A 23,875-nucleotide genomic window follows, 5' to 3' on the forward strand; every position below is an offset into this window, starting at 1 on the left:
GGTTTCTTCAATGCCCATCAACCTCTCTGAAGTATTGATGCTGCCAGAAACAGACATGTCTCATTATGAAGAAAAACCTAAGTTCTTATAACATTTTAAATGCCATATTCTGTAGGTCTTTGGAGTGCTTTAAGATTATCTATCTAACTGAAATATATCTCTGTGTATCTAGAAAACCTAGCTAACATAATTTAAAGTTTGGTCATTACAGATAACTATTAGTCTACATTTCTTAACTATACATTACATTTTTAAATGAGCTACATAAACGTAATACCTTAAACAAAAGTAGAAATATATATATGTATATATATATACATAGTATAACAAAATTGACCTTAAATTTGTATCAATAAACCAAAGTTCATATCAATGTATTTATTTCTATATCATATCCCCCTTATTTATTTTTAGAAATTGATTGTGACCATTAATCACTTATAATTAACCCACTTTAAATGAAAACAAACATTTATAAACAATCATTTTGGGAATTTGGGCACTATTTTCTCCAAACTGCTTCCTGCTGTTTGTCAGACAAAGGATTTTTAGGGTTTACAGAGATCTTTTGGGAGGTCTTGTTCTATCATACCACATTAGCCTGGAAGGAATCCATACATTCTCATCTTCTATGGGAACAAAAATAGAACCTCTTTTCTAAAATAACATATCCTTAGACCCAAATTTTGAAGTCACGATACCTTTAAAATATATGTGTTGGTTTATCTTAGCAGCCCACAGAAACAAATGTCTCTCTGTAGTCAAAAAATTCAAAGAAAACACAATAATATGCGTAATCCAGATTCTCTGTGTATTTTCCATCTTTACATGGCTTATTTTTCTTTACTCCTTTAATCTATGACTGTCTGTACTTTTATTGTCTCTCTAAAGACTTTACTTCTTTTCATAACTGTCTATACTCTTTTTCCTCAAGCCTACGTACATGTATCCAACACTGTGACCCGTTCAGAGGTATTTTTCATCTGAAACTGTCTTTATTGCATATCTGTAATCATTTTCTGACCAGGAGTGCTTTGTAAAATAAGTGGCATGGTTAGGACTGAGGCTGCTTTTCCTTTTGACCCTGCCCAGTCAAATATGGTGGAGGTACATTCACCACCAGCTCTGTGAACCATGCGCACTGCCCTAGCTCCAGGGACATGGCAGGTCTATGTCACCATTAAGCAACCAGTAGCATGCCATTCACAAATTCTGCTTAAGTGCAGGACCTCCTGAGAGAACCAGAGCTCATGCTGCCAGCATGAACCAGGAAGCCTTCCCGTAAAGAAGTCTGCCATTTTTTCCACTAAAGCAGAGTCAGGAAATCTCTTAAAGGAGCCACTTTGACACCAGCAAACAGAACCTGTCTGAAAATATGCTGCTACCAAAAAACTGTGCTTAACTCTGTTCTTTTGTGTCTAGAATTCCTTCCCAAGCTCTCTCAGGTTTTATGTGGATGTAGTTGTCCATGTTGGTGCCATGTTGTAGGTGGAGACTGCCCATTAAGTTCCTGGCCTCCCTGACCCAAATTATCACACAGAAACTATATTAATTGCAATACTGTTTGGCCAATAGCTCAGGCATATTTCTAGCTAGCTCTTACATCTTGAATTAACCCACTTCTATTAATGTGTGTATCAGCACAAGGCTGTGGTTTGCCAGGTAAGGTTCTGGCTGGAGTCTGTCTCCTTCAGCAGCTACATGGTGTCTCTTTGACTCCACCTACTCTCTCTAAAATATCTCTGTTTGGATTTCCCACCTGACTTTACTCTGCTAATCTATTGGCCAAAACAGCTTTATTCATTAGCCAATAATAGCAACACATATACAGAAGGATATCCCACATCAAAAGGGATTAAACAGGCAGATGTCTGACCACAAAACCTGGACCAAATGTGGACACAAAAAGGAGAGTCCAATCAGAGGGCTTGAAGAGTATCCAAGGAAAGGGAGTGCATACCAAGGCCCCCATAAAAATAGAACAACCCCTAAGGAGCTGCACAGGGTTCTCAGAGGTTGGAATTCAAGGTATAACCAGAAGTAATAGGGGTCAGCAACAAGGGTATCAAGTGTCCACATCAGGACTGACTTCATTTGAGGCTGTTGAAGGTTCTCAAAGTTTTTTTAAGAGGCATATGAACTGAGTATATTTACCTTCTAGAAAGGTCTTTCTGGCAGCAGAGTGTATGGTGGGTTGAAGGGAAAGACTTGAGGCAGTCGTCATGTAGGAAGGAAGGAGACAGAGGAGGAGGTGCTGACCATCATTCTAAATGCTTCGTAGAGACTCCTCTGGTCCCTGTACCAGCCATGTGCAGTAGGAGTTCTCATTGTGCCCATTACATAAAGGACAAAACTAAGGCCGAGTGAGATCAAATTGCTTGCTGTGAGTTTTTAGCCAGTTAGGGGATTCCACTCAACCACCCCAGCTCTGGAACCCACAACTGTTGCATAACTACTGATGTAGTTTAGGAGAGAGGATGAAGTGTTGCCTAACCCTGTCCGCCAAGGTGGTTTAGAGAAGATAGTCAAGAGGGAAGGGGAAGAAGAGATGAGGGCACACACGTCACCAGCTGGGGCAGAGGCTCAGGTAACATAACGGGTGTCAGGAGAGAGCGTGGTAGAGCAAGAGCAGCAGTTCTCAAACCGTGGACCGTCACCCCTGGGAGGTGACTTATCAGATAGCCTTCACGTCAAATATTTACACGATGATTCATAACAGTTATAAAGTAGCAACAAAATAATTTTATGGTTGAGGTCCCCGCAGCGCCAGTAACTGTACTAAAGGGTCTCAGCACTAGAAAAGCTGAGAACCACTGCTCTAGGGTGTTGTACATACTGAGTCTGCAGCATCTGGGGAGCTTAAGGGAGACTGCAGGTAACCATCACACACAATGTTGGGACTTGGAAGAGATGCTGGGAATGCAGGTGCTGATGACGTTGACCGGTGGTCCTCACTGAAGCCACAGAGGCAGGTGGACTCGCCACAGAGAGCTGATAGAGAAAGACAAGAAGGTCCAGGTAAGACATCCAAGAACAACCATCTGGGGCAACTTTTAAGCAGCAAATGACACCCAGAGAAAGTCGGGGTAAATGAGAAAAGAACAAGTCAAATGATACAGGAATCAAAGATGATAAGATCTGAACAGTCACTGAAAAGATACGAGCCCTTATATACTGATATAGGATTTGTCCATGACACTTCGTGAAGGTGCAAGACAATACAACTAATAAAATATCATCTTTATTGAGGAAAGAAGGAAAGAAAAAACACATTTGTATTTATATGGAAAAAATATGGAAAGATATACAAACAAAGATATATGTCATGGGGCTTATCAGTTAAAAACACTTGTTCTTGGAAAGAACCTAAGTTCAATTCCTAGCACCTACCTGGTGACTCACAACATGACTCCAGTGTCCAGGAATCCAACATCCTTACCTCCCAGGGCACAGGAAGGCATGCATGTGGTGCACATACATATATAAAGACAAAATAGTTACATGCATGTGTTTTTTGCACAATATGGAGTAGCTTAAGATAGAATATAGCTTGGTCTCAACAATGTGGACGGTGGTTACCATGGGAAAAGATGAGTTAAGAGAAAGTTCCAGGTTCTATGTATGTGCTTGTGTATTGCTTGTCTCGTTTCCAGTCTGCTTGTCTTGAGATACTCTTTTGCAAAAATGAGAACAATTTAACTAAAAAAAAAAAAAAGGTTGCCGGACACCCTCCCCACCCGCCAGCCCATACATTACTGGTCCCCATTCACAGAGTAGGGAAAGAAACCCTCTGAAGCATGTTTGTGGTGCAGCATGTAAGAGGCGGGGAAGTACGGAGAGCAACTGTGGAAAGGAAGGTGGCGTAACAGAGGCAAAGGGTTCTGAGACAAGAGTGAAAAGAACTAAATTCGGGCTGAAGGGGAGAGTCAATTGTGGTGCCAGAAGGCAGATTCTCAGCGGGGAGACGGCATCGGGTCCCCCAGCCAGGGCAGGGGCTCACGAGAAACAGAAGGGCCCGTTCTCTTGCTGACTCTGAGAGGAGGGAAGGAAGCAAGGAAGGAAGTGTGGGTGCAAGTTCAGCCAAGTCCACCAGTGGGGTCTAGGGGTGCCCACATCTTCCTTGTTAAAAGAGAGGCATAGTCTGGGAAGGAAACTGACTTCTGCCTTCAGATTGGCAGTCTCCTCCAGAAACCATCAGAAGACATGAAAAGCCCAAAGCTCCCGGCAGAATCCCCAGTTAGACCCTGAGCCTGAAGTCGGAGTCCTAGAACAGATTACCTACTCCTCTGTAGGACACCTCCCTTGGGGGTGGGACATTTGGTCCAAAGGGCCTCCAGAACTTCCCCATTGGTAGCCCAGGTCAGAAGCTTCCCCATCACAGCTGCCTCACTTGCTGCCAGTACAACAGCCCCGATTGCTTCCAAGCCTTGAGGCACAGGGAGGCCCGGGCGGCTCCGCTCAGGACAGCGTTGTGGAGCAATTGCAGGTAGGAGAGCTGATGGGTCACTGACTGGGAATGTACTTCGGGTAGAAGGGACCTGGAAACTCTGCCTTTCCTGGAGCCCTGGGAACTGGCGCACTGCATTGTATAACCTTAGAGCTGCAATCTCCATGTTCAGTTAGCCGAGGCTATGTCAAAGCTCTTTCTACAAGAGGCAAACACCATATCTGCACTGGCTAATACGGAAGCCACTGGTCACCCGTGTCTACCGAGCCTTCAAAGTGTAGCTATAGTGGTCAATTAAGTAAATTATTTTTTCTAAAGTTATTGTGTGTATGTGTGTGTACCATGGAATATGTGTGGAGGCCAGAGGGCAACTTTGTGAAATCGTTTCTTCACACGGGTTATCTAGGGATCCAAGTCAGATCATCTGACAAGCGTCGAGTGCTTTTGCTGACAGAATCATCTCCCCAACTGCTGGTGAGGTAAATTCTACTCTATTGTAATTACTTTTCATTTAGAGTTAAATGAGCTATGGCTACAATTCTGGACAGAGAAGACTTGGAACAGCCTAGCGTCTTCCAGGAGAACACGGTGGCCCAGGGACAGACAATGTTCTTGCCCTGACCCTTGAGGGTGGGACAAAGATTAGAATTCTTTTTAAAAACAAAACAAAATAAAACTTTGATACAGGGTCTCACATAGCCCAGCCTAGGCAACATAGGAGGAGGAAAAAAAAAAACCAGAAGTGGGTGATTAAGAAATGTCCAATCTGGGCTCCTTTTCCACACTAATGGTGTTTGATTGTCTGAAAAGAGCAGGACCTGCAGAAACCTGAGGCTGGCTGAGGCTGGGAGCCTGCTCCTTGTGGCATTTGGTAAAAGAACATTTAAGAGTGAATTTTAAAATCCACTTAAAAACGTCCACAGCCCAGTCCAGCTGTGTCACTTGAGGTGAATTGCTTCACCTCCTGGGACTTGGTTTCCTCACCCAGAACGTGCCGACTGCATAGACTAACGAGAGGGATGAATTATAAAATAAATGGTGAGAAGCCCTCTGCCTGGGAGGCTGCAAGCCAGTCAGTCATCCAGATTACAGCTAACACGACGGCTGTTGTCCAGGTCAGAGCATGTGAAGTTGCTCCCAGGACTTGGTCCTGAAAACGAGGTGGGCTTGCTCCTCTCCCGGACCTTGACTGAGGTGGGATGGAAAAGAATAACCATCCATAGAAACTCTACCTCCATTCTAAGAGTCACAGGACAAGCTAGCGCTGTTTTGTGTGTGCATATATTCACATCCATGTATGTGTCCTTGTGTGTGTGTGTGTGTGTGTGTGTGTGTGTGTGTGTGTGTCACACGCATCTGCCACTAACCCATGGGTAACTATCCTTGCACTACCAGGCTTTAGAGTCCACTGGCCCAAGATCATTTCATTATTCCCTGGGGCGGCGTCCAGTGTCCAGCTCTGCTGCCTGGTTGAACTGCCCTGCTTAAAACAGCTGAATGGTAAGGTAGACCCACTTGGAGCCTCTGGAGTAGGGAGAGTCGGACCCTGGCTGCAGGAAATCCTTTGAGATCCTAGCAGAGGGAGGTGAGGTCCTGAGCAAACCTCTTCCTTTATCTGGGCCTATTTCCTCCCCACTGAAACCTGGGGAGACGGGCTAGAAAACTTTATTGGGTCACTTCCCATTATGAACTCTCTAAACCCATAAGATGACTCCATCTGTGGGCCAGGCTGGGGATTCATATTCAAACCATCAAACGTGTCCCACACCCTCAGGAGTTCCTCCCCTGCTTGAGCAATCTAATCCACCCCACACTTCCTCTAGACAGTTCTCACTACTGCCACTCTTCACAGGTCACAGCTGCCTAGCTCAGGTGTCCCCGCAGGAGAAAAGTTAGCATCCTGGTGAGTCTGGAACACCTTGAATTACTATCTAGAATTTCTCTCTTTGTCCCTCTATGCCTAGCCTGACCCTGGGTATTTCCCCCTCTGTGGATGGACCCCTAAACATTAGGTCTCCTTACCATAGAGGAAGAACTCCTGACCCCCTTCCTACATCCTCCAAAAACTACTTAGAACTACCTGCAGCCCAGCCCCTACCTGCAGTCTTCCCAAATCTGTCTACCGTCCTTGCCTGGGCTCCAGCTGGGTGTGGAGATGCACCTGGCACTGAGGCCTCCCACACCCCTGCAGCATTTATGGACAGTGTTTCTCAAGAGAATGAGGATCGGAGTTGTAGTAAAATGACTGGTTTATCTCATTGAAAAGATTAGCTGAATGTTCAGGGCCCGAAAAGTTCCCTCATGCTTGAGTTTTATCGTGCACCTCCCTAACTCATCCCACCCATGGAATTTCTGGGCTAGTGTGCATTTCAAGGAGCTGGTACTTCCATTCAATCCAGCAGTTCCTACTGCATCCCGGAGGCCACGATAGGGCACTCAGCTGAAGATGTTTGGCTACCATTCCAGTGATAGCTTTTTTGTTAATTTGCAACCTAAGAAGTAGCAAAAGATGGTGATACCCAAGTTTCTAAGCAGTAAGAGGGGACTGTGCCCACACTTTCTGAAAGACAATTCAAGAATTTATATATATATATATATATATATATAGAATATATATGTGAGTATTTAATTTATAATATATAAATATAATTATATATAAATATGTATTATTATATATAATATAGGTATATATACACATGTGTATATATACACATGTGTTATATATTATATATGTAAATACTATGTATTTTATATAATATATTATGTATGTAATATACATATATATTATATGTGTAAATACATATATGTGTGTTTGATTTATAATATATAAATATATATTTATATATATAAAGAATATAATATATAAAGAATTTTTATGTATATATGAAGTCGTGGCTCTAGGGTAGAGTATGTGCTTACCATACAGGGCCAACCCTCGGGAGGAATAATAAAGCAAAATGCTTAGGCGTTGAGTGTACCTAATGTCAGAGGTATGATCTTCCAGTGTTAGACTGGAAGCATTGCAGAGTTGTAATCCAGCAGCCCCAGGACAACCCTGGTTCCTGAGCCTCTCGGGGCCTCATCTGCTCCCCTCCCCCCAGGAAACAGGGGCTAATTATGCCACTAGTAAGGACCAAGGGTAACCTCACACAAAGCAGATCTCAACTGTCATCTCCCACCCTTCCCTTTGCCCCTTCAGCCACTAACGCATCCCTTCTCAAAATGAGCACGTTAAGACACAAACAGCCCTCTCGTCCCTTTGCCCGTGGCTGTGTGTTGGTAGTCCCTCCTGGCCCTCTCCTCTGACTGTCTGCCTAGCATCCCGCCTTCATGGTCTGCTTATGGAACATCGAGCCTGCCCTTGCTGCCTGGGCGTGGGAGCGGCTCACAGCCCTGCTGATTCCCTGGTTTCCAAGATCTAGCCACCTACCAAAATCAGGTGGTCAAGTTGAGGAGCAAGCATTTTTACTCAATAAACCACTTCCCCAACCTGTTGTTTTGTTTTGATTTTTGCTGTTGTTATTGTTGTTGTTTTGGACAGGCTCTCATAAGGTCTAGGCTAGACTTGAATTTACTTTGCAGTCAAAGATGACTTTAAAGTTCTGATTTTCCTTTGTCTACCTCCTGAACGCGGAGTGCTGGTATTACAGGCACGTGCCCTCACACAATTTATTCAGTTTTTATTGAGTTCTGGGAATCCAACCTAGGACTGTGTGTTTGCCAGGCAAGCATTCTATCCACTGAGCTCCGCCTCCAACCCGTATTTGTTATTCTTTTTAAAGCTGACTTTTAAAAAATTTTTTATGTGTATGGGTGTTTCAACTGCAAGTATGTATGTGTACCATGTGCATGCCCAGTATCTGAGGAGACCAGAAGAGATTGTCTGATCCCTTGGAACTGGAGTTACAAGTGGTTGCTGGCTATCAGGTGTGTGCTGAAAACCAAACCTGAGTCTTCTGCAAGAGCAGCCACTGCTCTTCACCACTGAGCTGGCTCTCCAGCCCCCATTTTTTGTTATTCTTATTGTTATCGTTTTAATCTATCTTTATAAGTATTAAAATAAATATATGTAGTTATTTTATTTAAAATGAAATATGTATTTATTTTGTAAAACGGTGTGCTCTCCAATTAACCTTTTATATTTAACGTTTTATTAGTGTATTTTATTTATTCACAACAGTGAGTTTAATTATAACATTTTCACCCATGTACATAATGCATTTGTGCATCCTTGGCTACACAGTAAGTTTAAGGCCAACCAAGACCCTACTTCAAGAAAAAAAAAGTCTTGAAGAGAACTGTAGTCTTTACCCCCCCCCCAAAAAAAAGAGTCTACTATTTTGTCTCAAATGCTTACTTCTATTATTTGAAAATTTGAAGGGAAACAAACATCTTCCTTGTACTGTGCAATCCAATGTAACAAATCCTTATATCCTAGTTCCTTGGTTGGAAAGACAGGAAACAGGGTCACTTTGCTATGTAGTAACCATCATCTCTCCTCTATTGACAGGATTAAGTTGACCTCAAAATGGGAGAATTCAATGTGGAGAATTTCAACATTGAATATTTCTTCAGTGGCGAGATTGAGAATTACAATTATAGCTCTGACCTGCCCCCCATTCTGCCAGATGCTGCCCCATGCCGCGACCCAGAGAGCCTAGAAATCAACAAATATGCCGTGGTTATCGTATATGTCCTGGTAACCCTGCTGAGCCTTCTGGGAAACTCCCTGGTGATGCTGGTCATCTTATACAACCGGAGTTCCTGCTCTGTCACCGACGTCTACCTGCTGAACCTGGCCATTGCCGACCTGCTCTTTGCTCTGACCTTGCCTGTCTGGGCTGCGTCCAAGGTGAAGGGCTGGACTTTCGGCATACCCATGTGCAAGATATTCTCATTCGTGAAGGAAGTCACCTTCTACAGTAGTGTCCTGTTACTAGCCTGTATCAGCATGGACCGCTACCTGGCCATCGTCCATGCCACAAGCACACTGATCCAGAAGAGGCACTTGGTCAAGTTCGTATGCATAACCATGTGGATACTGTCCATATTTGTGTCCCTGCCCACCTTAATTCTGCGTAGTACCGTCATGACGAACTCCTTAACCCTAGTCTGCTACGAAGATGCAGGTAACAACACAACCAAGTTGAGGATGGTATTGCGCTTCCTGCCTCAGACCTTCGGCTTCCTCCTGCCGCTGCTGATCATGTTGTTCTGCTACGGGTTCACACTGCGCACGCTCTTTAAGGCCCACATGGGGCAGAAGCACCGGGCCATGCGGGTCATCTTTGCCGTTGTGCTTGTGTTCCTGCTTTGCTGGCTGCCCCACAATCTGGTCCTGTTCGCAGACACCCTCATGAGGACCAAGCAGATCCAGGAGACTTGCGAGCGCCGCAATGACATTGACAGGGCCTTGAATGCTACCGAAATCCTTGGCTACCTGCACAGCTGCCTTAACCCCATCATCTATGCGTTTATTGGCCAGAAGTTTCGCTATGGACTCCTCAAGATCATGGCTACTCACGGCCTTATCAGCAAGAAGTTCTTACCCAAGGAGGGCAGGCCTTCATTTGTTGGCTCTTCTTCAGGGAACACCTCCACTACTCTCTAAGTCTGTCCACCTAAACTGTAGCCATTCAGGGTTCTTTCTTGTCCACCAGCATGGCTCATGTACGCAGACTGTGGTATCTGAATTGAATCACCCACACACATTTCAAAGGTACAGGGAGACAGAGGCCACATTTTTACCAGAGCCCCCACTGCAAAGTTTAGAACCCCTACCCTGGCTGTTCACTCCCTCCATATTGTATGCCTAATGATACATTTGGTCCATCCTAACACTGGACCCCAAATAATCTTTTCTAAGAAGCACAAATTAGAGTTAGAGTGAGATACTTCCTCCTACCCATCAGAGTCCTTACCTGTAAAAGGAAGAGGTAGAGGAGAAGAAGAGAAAATAGCAAGTGTTATTAAGGAAGTAGAGAAAGGGAAAGTGTTTGCCTTACTGGTAGACCTGAATGGTATCCCAGCACAGTGGGACACAGCATATCACTTTCCTTAAGACATTAAATATAGAACTATCACATAATCCATCAAATTCACCTCTAAGTAGATACCCGAAAGAATTGGAAGCAAGGGCTCAGATGTTTGTAGGTTGATACTAACAGCAGCATTATTCAAAAGACTCAAAAGTCAAAACAACTAAAATGACGGCCCACAAATAAATGGGTAAATTACACATGGTGTGTGCACACAGCAGGAGACCATCCCACAGTGAGAAGGAACAAGAAACTGACCCATATTACCTCATGGATGAGCCTTGAAAACATGCTTCCACGTGGAATAACAAGACCCCAAAGACAAACGTTGTACGTTCACACTTAAAAAGTGCCAAGAGTAATCAGATAGTGAAGACTTGGGGCTGGGTGATGGAGGGTGGGGCACTTGTGTTGGATGGCACAGCTCCAGTCTGGGGCGACAGGAGAGCCCTGGCTCCTGTGCAGCAGTGTGGAAGTGCTCACTGCCATTGCATTAAAAGAAAAAAGTTAAAATGAAAGCTAGGTATTGTTTACTGATGGAGTGCTTACTTAACGTTTCTGTGAACTCAGGCTTGAACTCTAGGGCCTCAACCAGTGCGGGGCGGGGGAGCTAAAATGGTCATTTTTGTTATATATGTTTTACGTCAGTTTATCAAAAAAAAAATCTAAGTCTACTTTAACCACTGAACGAATGCAGAACTATGTACATTATAATTTCTTATAAAGTGTGATCATTAAATGCCTTTTTAAAACTATATAAATCACTTGGAGTTGAGTATCTATCTCAGGACTTCTCTCTCTCTCTGTCTCGTGTGTGTGTGTGTGTGTGTGTGTGTGTGTGTGTGTGTGTAGGTCAGAGGACAACTTGTCAAATCTAGTCCCCCTCCACCACGTGGCTTCTGAGGAACAAACTCAGGTCATCAGACTTGGTGGCAAGGGTCCTTACTGGCTGAGCCATCTCACTCTCCCCTGAGTGAGAAGATGAAGACAGACCCCCCCCCCCCGTCTGTCCCTGTCTGGCTGCCCCTTTGTGCTCATCCTAGCCTGCGTTGGCTGAACATGGATCACCAGGGGGGGAAGTGCACCGGATTCTTCCTCCAGTGTTCCTAGGTCCTTGGATGGAATGACCCTCAAAAGCCTCAGGAACAGGTTTAGAAGACACGGGTCGGAAGTCACCAGCTCATCTCCTTGGAGAAGCAGGGAGGCCAGGAGACCACAGGAGCTCCTGCAGCAGATTTCACTGAGAGTTCTTCCCCCCCCCCGTCCCCTCCCCTTGCCAACACCCATCCTCATCCAAGGCTGCCAAGCAGGCACGAGTTCAGAGTGGAGAAGTCATTTGTCACCTATCGGAGTAGACAAAGGATTTGAGTCATTCTTGTTTCCTTGCAGGGAGGGGTGAGCTTGGGTGGGGTTGGGTTTTGAGACTGTCTCACCTATCCCAGATTGGTCTGAAACTTCCTATATAACTGGACATGAACTTGATCAAAGTATCCTCCCAAGTGCTAGGATTACAGAGGCGCACCACCATGCCTGGTTTATATGGTGCTGGGCTTGAACCCAGGATTTGGTACATGCTTGCCAAACACACTACCAACTGAGCTGTATCCTCAGCCCTAAAATCATTGTTTCCTCAGTATACAGTGACTGACAGACCTCCTGGGGGGATTGGGACACAGCAGCCCATCAAACAAACAGGGTTTGTCTCTGAAGGGTTTGTCAGAGGGGACCTGTCTCTAAGCAGCCTATTATGGGCACAGGAAAGAGACTGAACCCTATAGTTCACCGAGGTTGAGCAGGAGAGTATAAGGAGGCTCCAGAGTAGACAGTGTTCATTCACGAAAATGTTCAGGCAATAGTTAGTAAACCAACATCACGGTCCCTACCCTATGCCCATCCAGTGCCAGACCCTGCGCTGAACTCAGAATCAGGAACAAGAAACAAGCGTGACTCAGCTGTGCCTCTGATTCAGCAGGATGGAAATGCTGAAGAACACATATCGTTGCCAGAGGGGACAGGTGCTGTTCTGCCTAAGCCCAGTGTCTGGTCAGACGGGTCCTCAAGATGACCGTCAAAGAGAGGAGGCCAAGTGCAGGCTCACCTTTGTTCTAGGTCTGTGCTCTCTGCTCCTCCAACAAGGCCTGGGAATGCCACTGTGCACAGAAAACAGGAGGAACCAAAAACCCAGCACAAAAGAAGCCGAGATTGAATCGCACTGATGTGAATGTTGCCAATCCCCCACAATCACCTCGTGTGAACAGTCTTGGCACAAAGTCTTTACCAGTCAGAGCATCACCAGGAAAAGGGCAAATCCAGAGCTGCCTTTGCTCTGCTGATTCTTCTCTTCCTTGCTGCTTTCTGTGCCTCGACTGTCTAAGGTCCCCCATCCTGGCTTAGATCTACCTACTATGAACTTGCTTCTCTGGCTTCTGTACTGTGTTCCTCTACTTACAATAACACCTCTGTCCTGATCCCAGTCAGTCTCCCTCTGAGTTGATCATGCCTCTCCATGTTCATTCCCTGTCTCTACAGGATGAGCTCCTATATTCAGCAAATCAAGACAGCTTCCTGTCTCGCTATGTAAACCAGGTCAGTCTTGAACTTGCAATCTTCTGCCTCAGCCTCTTGAGCACTGGAACAGCAGGTGTGTACTTCCACACCTGGCTGATGACCGATTTCTATTTTAACACATGTGCTCTCTAGTCCAGGAATCACACTTCTAGAACTCTGTCCGGCAGACATGCTCACAAAATTTCCGCGGGGAGGGTTTGTCACGGCATTGTGTGTAGACGCCAAAGCTTGGAAACAACCAAGCTCCAGGGACATGACCAGGAAAGCTATGAACGTATGTATATCCACACTGTGGGATGCCTTGAATGTGCTGGCTTATGAACAAGACTGAAGACAACACGCAACCAGTCCTGGGAGCTCATATCTTCCAGTCCTAACACTTGGGAGTTTCATGCCATCTTGACCTACACAGTGAGTTTTAGGCTAGCCTGGGCTGGGGGAGGGTTTGCCAAATGAAAGACTCTAGAACAGAAGATGATGTACTTATGTGATTCTTTTTTAAAGAAAATGTCCAGAGAAGGCAAATCTACGGAACAGCAAATGTATGGGTGTCTGCCTGTGACAGGAGGCAGGATACCCGAACAAGAGTGACTGCAAACACAAATGACGAGCCTTTTCTCTTGTTTTTCATGGTGCTGAGTTTCAAAACTATTTTAACGACTTTCCTGGTGCCAAAATGGCCTGAGGAAAAGCAACCTAGAAGAGAAAAGGATTGTTTTAGCTTAAAGTTTGACGGTCCAGTCCACCGCGATGGGGAAGTCAGGGCTGCAGGAACTTGAAGGAGTTGGTCACATCGTACCCGCAGTCAGGAAGCACAGAGGAATGAGTGCTCCCGCTCAGCTGGCTCTCTCCTTCCTGTGAGGTCCAGAATCCAAACCCGGGGAACAGCATTGCCAACTTTTATGTAGAGTCTTCCCATCTCAGTTAACCCAATCAACATAATCTTTACAGCGTGCTCAGAGGCTTGTCTGCTAGTGATTCCCTGTCCTGTAAAGGTGACGGTGTTAACCATCACAGGCCAATCACCGGTCACGGTGGGTAAAAGGACTTACCCTCCAACCTGATGACCTGAGAGCGATCCCAGAGCCTACATGGTGGAAGGAGAGAACTAACTGCTTCAAGTTGTCCTCTGACCTCCACATGTTCCACACAACCTGCACACGCCAACTGTGCACCCATGTGGGTGTGCGCACACATACACAAACGCACACAATAAATAGATGAATAAAAAATGTAATAAAATGATCATGAAGCTCTAGGATCTAGACTCAAGTTTAAAACTCACAGACCAAAAGCAATGGAGAAAGAACTACGGTTGCTAAAATTCCTCTGTAGTCGAACTTCCCTTTGTACCTCCAGCTCACAAATAATGACACAGAAACTTATTATTAATTATGAGCAATCAACCTTAGCTTAGGCTTGCCCTCAACTAGTTCTTATAACTTAAATTAACCCATTTATATTAACCTACATTCTGCCGCATGGTTTGGTTATCTTTCCACAACGCTGTACATCCGACTTTGTTTAGCGTCTTATTGGCTCCCCCCCCCCAGAGTTCTCTCTCTTCCCAGAAATCCTACCTAATCTTTTCTACCTAGCTGTTGGCCGTTCATCTCTTTATTACACGAATCACAGCAATACATCTCCACACAGTGTACAAATATCCCACAACACTCCTCCCTGAGGGAGACATAAGCAATCTCTACCCTTCCTTCTAGGGTCTCAGTGACAAACAGAGGTAGATTCCACTAAAGTTCACTCTGGGGAACCTATGAGTCCATTACTTACACAGCAGGGGTGAGGGATTATGTGCAGGAACATAGGTGACCTTAAAGCAGACACACCGGAAGGTTTACACCCAGTGTTGATGAAGATTCTCCTATGACTATGTAGATGGAACCTCCTCCCCTAGTCCTTCCCTGCCTGTATATTTTAGCCTTTCTCTGGGGCTATGTTCAATTAGGCAGAATTGCATACAACGTATTAGAAGGGGGCCCATGACCCTCCCGTCTACTCCTTCTATGAAGGAAGGTCAACAGTCAACAAACACAGCAGTAATGATCTTTGCAAGTGGGTACAGATGACCTGATGACAATGGCAGCAGTCTGGCTTGAAGGATCTCCTTTGCAACAGACAAGAAACATCCTCTTAGAGTGTATGTGGAGCGACACTTTCACTATGTATCCTGCGCCCTCTCTCATTGCAATCTCCAGTCTCTAACCTCTCCAGTCTCTAACCCCCCCCAACTCCTGCTGGCTCTAGCCATTTGAAGATTGGAAACCTCCCTGACCACTCCAGCGGCCCAAGGGAGAGCAGCTGTGGAAGGGTGGCAGTGGTATAGAGAAGCAATCACAGCCTCAGCTCAGGCCCTTCCCCCAGCAACTCTGTGCAAGTTACCTTCCCAGAGAAAAGAATGCCGTATACAGTACTGATTTCTCAACAGGGTCTTGCAAAGTGTGATGTCAAACATGTTCCCCTGGCCATCCACAGCTGGGCCAGCTTCCCCTCCAAACTTGCTCTGTGCCAAGCTGACCCAGTGGCAGGCTGAAGCCTTGGTTCCTTTCAGGTGGTCTGTCTTAAGTTTGGCTTCTTTTACTCTTTGTCCTTCTGCAATTGCCCCCAAACACATCTCTCTAATTATTTTCTTGGCATCCATCTTGCTCCTAAAGGGTAAGTCACCCAAAAGATAACTCCATCAGTATTTCAGGAGTAAATGAGGGTCCAGGTAGGGTCTAGTGAGCTACAAATGACAGATAAACATATAAAAAGTCTTCCTGCCACACTAGTAACTTTTAATATGGGAATAAAATAAAATAATTGTGTTTTAAAAGGGAGGGATAGGGCATAGTGGTATACAATTTTAATCCTAGCACTCTAGGGACAGAGGCAAGAGAGTCTCTATGAGTGAGTCCAGCCCGGTCTGTAGACCAGTTGTTCTACTGATTCTATAGTAAGTTCTAGGCCAGCCAGGGCTACATACTGAGACTCTATCTCGAAAAAAGTCTAAATAAATTAAATAGAAGATGAGGCTAAATGTACTGGCACATGCCTGTAATGGAAGCATCAGTGAGGTGGATACAGAAAAAATAGGAATACAAGAACATTTTGGTTATATAGTGAATTCAAGCCCACCCTGGGCTAATGAGACTCTGACTCAAACAAACAACAAAAGCACAATATTAAAAGGCTGGGGAGGGGATAGCTTTGAGATCACATTTGTCCACCCACTTCCACTGTTCTGAAAGGACTCAGAAGCCCTCTAAAGAGTATGGGCACACTTTTGATTCCAGCGGTTCTTGAAAGACTTGACTGGCACTATACAAGGCATCCCAAATCCTCACCAAATATGCCAAATACCTCAACTCTTAAGGTTACAGGTGTCAAACTGTGGATATATCTTACCCACACCAAGGCTGCTGTGGACCCGAGCCAGAAAAAGATTGTGAGAGCCAACTCAGGCCAGCCTCTGAAACCGACCTTCTCAGAAGGTCCTCAGAATGGAGACCAAGGCTCAGTCCTTGTTTGGCTTCCTGATGCCTGTCCTTCCTGATATTTAACTTAAAAGCAGAAGACCAGGATGCTGTTGGGAAAACAAACAAACCCAAGCAGCACTGTAGGAACGGCATGGCCAATTAAACTCAGCTAAGACCTCAGGGTGCTGAGTTGGCTCAGCAGGTAAAAGTGTTGACTACACAAACCTGATGGCCTGAGTTTGATTCTGGGACTTTTTCTCCCTCCCTCCCTTCCTCCCTCCCTCCCTTCCTTCCTTCCTTCCTTCCTTCCCTCTTTCTTTCCCTCCTTCCTTCTTTCCTTCCTTCCTTCCTTCCTTCCCTCTTTCTTTCCCTCCTTCCTTCTTTCCTTCCTTCCTTCCTTCCTTCCCTCCCTCCCTCTCCCTCTCCCTTTCTTCTCCCCTCTTTCCTTTTTTCTTTCTTCCTTCCTTTCTTTTCTTTCCTTGCCCAATACAATAGCTCTTGTCTGTAATCCTAACACTACTACAGTCCTATAGTGAAATGGGAAGCAGACAAGCCAGACGTATAAATAAGTATCATAGCAACAGAAACAAGTGAGACCTTCCTCATAAGCAAGGTGGAAGGAAGGAGACAACCGACTCCTGCAAACTGACCTCTGACTCCCAAACACAAATCTCTACACACATATACAAATATATAAATAAATGTTTTAAAAATTTAACTAGACATAAAGCTGCTGCCCTACAAATCCAGATTCAGAATCCAACATCAACAAACTAGGCTTGCTGCTCTTTGTATATCTAGTGACCGAAGAGGGTCACTCTTGCCACCAAGCCTGACAACTGAGTTTGATCTCTGGGTCCCACATGGCGGAAAGAGAGAACTAATTCCTTCAAGTTATCACCTGACTTCCACGTACACACACTAAATACATGTAATAAAAGTTTTCTAAGTCTGAAATCCAAGTTGTATATGTTTTGCGCTATAGGTAAAGAATCACATTTTGTGGTGCAGTGTAAAAATATTTACGCAAACAACAGTGCAGTTGATTGAGAGGAGATCTAACTATGTAGCTCAGGCTAGTCATTCATTTATTTATTTTTTAAATATTACAAAATAAAATATAATAAGATAAAGCAAAGCTATCACATTGAACTTAGACAAGACAGACAAACAGAAGGGAAAGAGCCCAAGAGAAGGCACAAGAATCAAAGACTCATTTGTTTGCACACTCAAGAATTCCATTAAAAACACTAATCTGAAAGACATACTATATACACAGAAGACCTGATGCAGATCCATGCAGGCCCTGTGCATTGCTGCTTCAGTCTCTGTGAGTTCATACGATGTAGGTGAACATGAATAGAGTAATCCCACACTAGCTCAGAATTGAGTATAATAAAGGGTTCTCTATTTAGGGGGACAGACTCACAGATCACAGTCCCCTGCACGAGTGGAAACAGGAACCAAATGTAGTGGCCAAGAGAGAGTGCAAGTGTGCACATTTTTGGTACCCAAGGCCACACCTAACCTGATCCAGCATCTCAAAGGACATTGAGTGAAGGAGGTTCCCCAAATCCTACCCCTTTTTATCTAAATAAGAGACTTTCAAACCCAATACAAAACTATATACAATAAGAACAGATATCAAGTATAAAAATTAGGATTACAACCAACATAAACAGTATTAAGTAAGAAACATATGATAAATGTTTTAATTTAATTCTATCCTTAAGAGTTTAAGTCTTAAGAGTTTAAGTTTAGAAATGGCTTGACCAAGTCGTGGGAGGAAAGTAACTACAACTATCTGGTCTTTAACCCCACTGAAGACCTGAGTAGGGAGTTAATATTATTTGAGTATACAGGAAGTGCAATCAAGCAGCTTCCAAAATGTGCAACAAATGACAGAGACAACTAGCTACCTGGGCAATCACCCAAAGTCTCATTTGCAACATTGGAGCAATCAACTTTGGCTAAGGCCTAAAGTAGCTGACAGAACATTTTTAGAGGCAGGGAAATTTTAAAACTGTCTTACCCTGTCTTGCTAAGGTTTGGCTGTCTTTTTTATTGTATTCTGCTTGTCCAGTCTGGACATTGTGCATTTGGTCAGTGGTTGAGGCATGGGCAGTTCCCCGCCCAAGGGCCAGTTTTGCCAAGAAGAAAACAAGCTCCAGGTGGAGTGTCTTCAGTGTTCAACATTCTCTTTGGATTAGATCGGTGCTACCAGGAGCAACTGTGTCTCACGCCGGCAAATCCTAAGTTATTTAAATGCCATATTCTACAGTTCTTTGAAGTGGTTGAAGATTGCCTATCTATGTGGAATACCATCTCTATGTATTTAAAAAGCCTGATTAGTCTAAGTATGATGAACATGGATGACTATTGACCTATAGTACTTAATACCTATATAGCTTAAAGACTAAGACTTTATATTAGAATATTAAACAATCTTTAAACAACTGTGTGACCTATAGTACTTAATACCTATATAGCTTAAAGACTAAGACTTTATATTAGAATATTAAACAATCTTTAAACAACTGTGTAGCAAATGAGGAAATGATCTCAAAATGTAAACAATATATAAGTGTCATGATCAGAGATAGAAATGTATAGTGCAATATGATGAATATATCTTAAAATTGTATCAATATACAAAATACAATATACAAAATATCATAAGTAGAGGTTAAACATGCATGCATACAATATGACAAAATAACTGCATAGGTATACAAACAAAATACTGTTATAAAACATTGTAAACAGAAATATCAAATTCAATATAACAAATAAAATTTGAATTTGTATTAATATACCAGAATATATACCAAAGAAATTGTCTATAAATAATAGTTCACAAAAATTCACTCTATTGCTCACTATTATTATTAATGTAAGTAAGCTCACACTAATCTACCCTATTATCTCATTCAATTTTCTTTTTTTTTTCAAATGATATCTCTTAGCCTACAAAATTTCTACCCCAACCCCAAACTCTATACCAGCTATAATCAACTCCTAAATGATATCCCTAACCCTGAGGACAAACTTTGTTGGAAAAGGGGACGTCATCTTCTAGAGTTACTTCCAGCTGTCATGTGGGCGATGTTATTTTTATGGGATTATGTAAAATTAAAATGATGGTTAAAATTTGAGATTACTGTCTGGTACAATTGCAAATAGACTCTGAGTAGTTGATAGGGTTTTTCTGAAGTTCTTACTTGGAGTTCTGGTCAGAATGTTATAAGAAGGTACACCATTTCAGATAAACAAGTTGGAACCATCTTGAGCAGCTGGTACCCAAAACAGGTCTTATAGTAGCGCTATCAACATCATAACTTCATATCAACCAGGTGGAGTCGTTATTGTGGGGCCCCATCTTCTTCCTGGAAACTTCAAAGATTACAACAGGAAAATGTATTGTCCATTGTGGAAAACTTAAGCATTAGACATATATTTAAGAAAGGGACAATATAGACAAAAATAGGTATGGAGAAAAGTAATATTTTTCCTCAATTCTTTCTTCTTTCTGTCCCATACCAGATGACTCCTGACATAAGACAGAAACTCTGAATTTTTCTTTTAACAACACGCTTGAATTTAGAGAAGGACAGTCATTGTCCAACGCCAAAACCAGCTTTGATTTTTAAGTGAGTTGTGACTATTATTATACTGGGATATATTCAGGTAATGATATTTTACCCTGCAGATGATCTGTCCTCATACGTCATATGCTATAAAGATTTGCATTTAAGGTCAATTTTGTTATATGTATATTTCTGCTCTTATTTAAGGTATTGTATTTGTGCAGTTCATTTAAAAATGTAATGTATAATTAAGTAATAAAGGTTAATAGATAGCAATCTATAGTAATGTAGCCATGTTAGTTAGATTTTCTAAATATATAGAGATATATTTCAGTTACATAGATAATCTTCAAACCTTTCAAAGACCTACAGAATATGGCATTTAAAATATTTTAAGATCTTGGGACTTTTTATGACAATGAGACTCATCTGCTCCTGGTAGCACCAATCTACTTCAAGAGGAAGATGGGCACCGATGAGGCTCCTTATGGAGTTTGCTAGCCATTTGGGCAAGAAACTGCTCTTGCCTGGACTGTTTGATGTTATGTTGTATGAACTGGACATGCAGGACCCACAGAAAAATGGCTACTTAAGTTGCCTAAAGGTGAGATGATCCTTCAGGGTCCCTGCTTCATGAAAGAGTTTGCCAGACATTCTGAAGAACACAGAAGAAAGTGATTGACAAACTGCCAATATAGGTGGAACTGTCTTTGAAATTTCCTGCTTCATGGAAAAGTCTGCTGGATACTATGGGTCAGTAGGCTGAAGATGGGTGCCTGCAATGTTACAGAAGAACTTTGGGTGATTGTTTAGGCAGCAAGATGTCTCTGTAAATTCTAGAGTTTTGAAAGTTGCTTACAATGTACTTCCTGCTTACTTAGGAAATATTATGTCCTTCTGGGGTCGTTGATGGAGTTGAAGAATAGGTAGTTATAATTATAGTTTTCCTTTGTTATGATAAAAGATAAAGTAGATATAAATGTTGTAACAGTAATTCTTGCTTAATACCTGTCATGTTATATATAATTTTACTATGTTAAAGTTAAAGCCTTCCTTTTTATTTAAGCAGAAAAGAGGAAATGGTATGGGAAGTCCTTGTGTCTATGTGTTGCTTTTATTGGTTAATGAATAAATCTGTTTTGGCCAGTGGCTTAGCAGAATAGGGCAAGGTAGGAGTTCCAAGGAGATAGATGAGAGAGTAGGCAGAGTCAAGGAGATGCCTTGTAGCCCTACCAGAGACAGATGCCAGAGATGGAACTTTAGCCTGTAAACCATAGCCATGTGGCAATTCACAGATTAATGGAGATGGATTAGTTTAGGATACAAGAGTTAGCCAAAAATACACTTAAGCCATTAGTCAAATGGTATTGTAAATAATATAGTTTCTGTGTGATTATTTCGGGTCTAAGCTGTCAGGAATGAACAAGCGGCCTCCCCCAACAGTCATATTTCTATTTTCTCAGTGATCCTTTCTAGATAATTATTTTATTTATACTTATCTCCATTTGGAGATTTCAGTAAATTGTTATAGGTGTAATAATCTTTATTGGGCAGCAGGTGTTGTAGTTGCAAGGTGCACACAACCGGCAGTGGAAGGCAAGTTCCAGTACCTAAATCACCTGGGGCTTAATCAATTAATTAAGAACAGTGCATTTATACACAGAGGATTGAGTTGGCCAAAATATCAAGGAACCCAAAGCTTGCCAGCAGTCGAGAACCACAAATAAGGCCTGGGCATGGCTGGCGAACATGTTGCTGTGGGGATCGTGGTGGAAGAAAAAACGGGTGGCTGGATAGGTTGCAGTAGCTTGCTGTGAGCAGGGCAGTCTGGGTGCAGGTTGGAGAGGCTGCAGCAGCAGAAAGTATGCCTGGGCTGGTAGGCCAGGGAGTGCAGTGTGGGAAAAAGGCAAGTGCGGACCTTTTGAGCCAGTCCCTGTAGGTGTGAGCTCATGCCCCATGTTGGGCGCCAGATGTAGATGAATGCAAATAAAGTAGTCCCACACTAGTTCAGAATTGAGTATAGTAAAGGGTTCTTTATTGCGGGGGGGCAGACTCACAGGTCACAGTCCTCTGCTTGCATTGGGAACAGGAACCGAATCCAGCGGCCAAGAGAGCAGGTGCATGAGTGCACATGTTTTTGATGCCCAAGGCCATGCCCAACCTGGTCCAGCATCTCAAAGGTCATTGACTGAAGGAGGTTTCCCAGCAATGTGAGCTTTGCATATGTGATGGGGGGCTTGTTTTCTTGGTGTCTTCCACCCCCTCTGGGTCTTACAGTCTTTCTGCTTCCTCTTCCATGAGGTTCTCTGAGCTCTGAGGGGAGGGATTTGATGATCTCATGCTTGTTCCCATCTGCTGCAGGAGGAAGCTTCTCTGGTGATGGGTGAGCAAAGCAGAACATCATCAGGAGTTACTTTATCACTACTTTATTTTTCTTTTTTTAAACCATTCCAATATGGAAGCTGTTTTTGGCAACAAGAGATAGCCAATTGAAACTCTGTCTTCCACATTATTTTACGATTTCATTTAGATTGCCTTCATATATGTACATACTTTAGGAAGTTTCTACTGTGTTAGGTTTCCATACTACCCACTCAAATGTTCCTAAATTTTAGTTGTCTCTCCCTGTGTTCCCTCCATAATCCCCTCTCTCCACCCCCTCTCTATTTGATCCTCCTATTCCAGCCCCTCACATCCATCCCTAACTATCTGTTCTATTTCCCTTTCCTAAAGAGATCTATCTGTTCCTTCTAGTTCCTTACTCTATACCTACCCTCTATGGTTCTATATTATGGCTCGGTTATCAATGACTTCACAGCTAATATCCACACATAAGTGAATTCATACCATATCATATTCATCCTTCTGAGTCTAGGATACCTCACTCAAGATGATTTTTTTTCTAGTTCCATCTATTTGCCTGCACATTTTATGATGTCATTTTTTAAAAGGCTGAATAATACTCCATTGCATAAATCTACCACATTTTTCCTTATCCATTCTTCTGTTGAGACACATCTAGGTTGCTTTCAATTATTGGCTATTATGAATAGAGCAACAATGACCATGATTGAGCAAGTATTTCTGTGGTATGATGGAACGACCTTTGGGTATATGCCCAAGAGTGGTATACTGGATCTTGAGGTAGACCAGTTCCCATCTTCCTCATGAACTGCTGCACTGATTTCCATAGTGTCTGTACAGGTTGCCTTCCCACTAGCAGTGCATGAGCAAGATTACTCCACATTCTCTCCAGAATGAGCTGTCACTTGTTTACTTGATTTTAGTCATTCTGACAGGTAGACGATGAAGTCTCAAAGTAGTTTTGATTTGCATTTCCCTGATGACTAATCATGTTGAACATTTCTTTAACTGTTTCTCAGTCATTTGAGTTTCTTTTGTTGAGAATTCTCTGTTTAGATCTGTATCCCATTTTTTAACTAAGTTATTTGTTTTCTTGATATCTAGTTTCTTGAATTCTTTATATATTTTGGATATAAGCCCTCTATTAGCTGTGTAATTGGTAAATACCTTTTCTCATTCTGTAGGCTGCTGTTTTTTTCCAAATGACAGTGTCCTTTGCCACACAGAACCTTCTCATTTTCATGAGGTCCTGTTTATTAATTGTTGATCTTAGTTTCTGCACTAACAGTTAAGAAAGTCTTTCTCTGAGCCAATGAGTTCAAGACTATTCCCCACTTTCTCTTATATCAGGTTCAGTGTATCTGGTTTTAGGTTGAGGCATTTGATCCATTTGGAGTT

The 23,875-nt window shown here is 43.0% G+C and overlaps 1 protein-coding gene across 5 annotated transcripts; it reads left to right on the top strand.

The window, feature by feature from the left end:
• Positions 1 to 4,133: 4,133 nt before the first annotated feature.
• Cxcr2 (C-X-C motif chemokine receptor 2) lies at positions 4,134 to 11,246 on the top strand. Of its 5 annotated transcripts, XM_048459257.3 has the most exons (4): positions 4,134 to 4,486; positions 5,843 to 6,032; positions 6,300 to 6,350; positions 8,958 to 11,246. In XM_048459257.3, exon 4 carries the CDS (start codon positions 8,976 to 8,978, stop codon positions 10,056 to 10,058), a length of 1,083 nt encoding a protein of 360 aa, XP_048315214.1. In that variant the 5' UTR covers positions 4,134 to 4,486; positions 5,843 to 6,032; positions 6,300 to 6,350; positions 8,958 to 8,975; the 3' UTR covers positions 10,059 to 11,246. The 5 variants fall into 5 exon arrangements, with proteins under 5 accessions (XP_048315214.1, XP_048315219.1, XP_048315215.1 ...); XM_048459262.3 differs by lacking the exons at positions 5,843 to 6,032; positions 6,300 to 6,350 and adding an exon at positions 4,854 to 4,926; XM_048459258.3 differs by lacking the exon at positions 6,300 to 6,350.
• The last annotated feature ends 12,629 nt before the right edge of the window (positions 11,247 to 23,875 follow it).

The sequence above is a fragment of the Myodes glareolus genome, chromosome 1 (assembly GCF_982192425.1).
Source record: "Myodes glareolus chromosome 1, mMyoGla1.1, whole genome shotgun sequence".
Lineage (NCBI taxonomy): Eukaryota > Metazoa > Chordata > Mammalia > Rodentia > Cricetidae > Myodes > Myodes glareolus.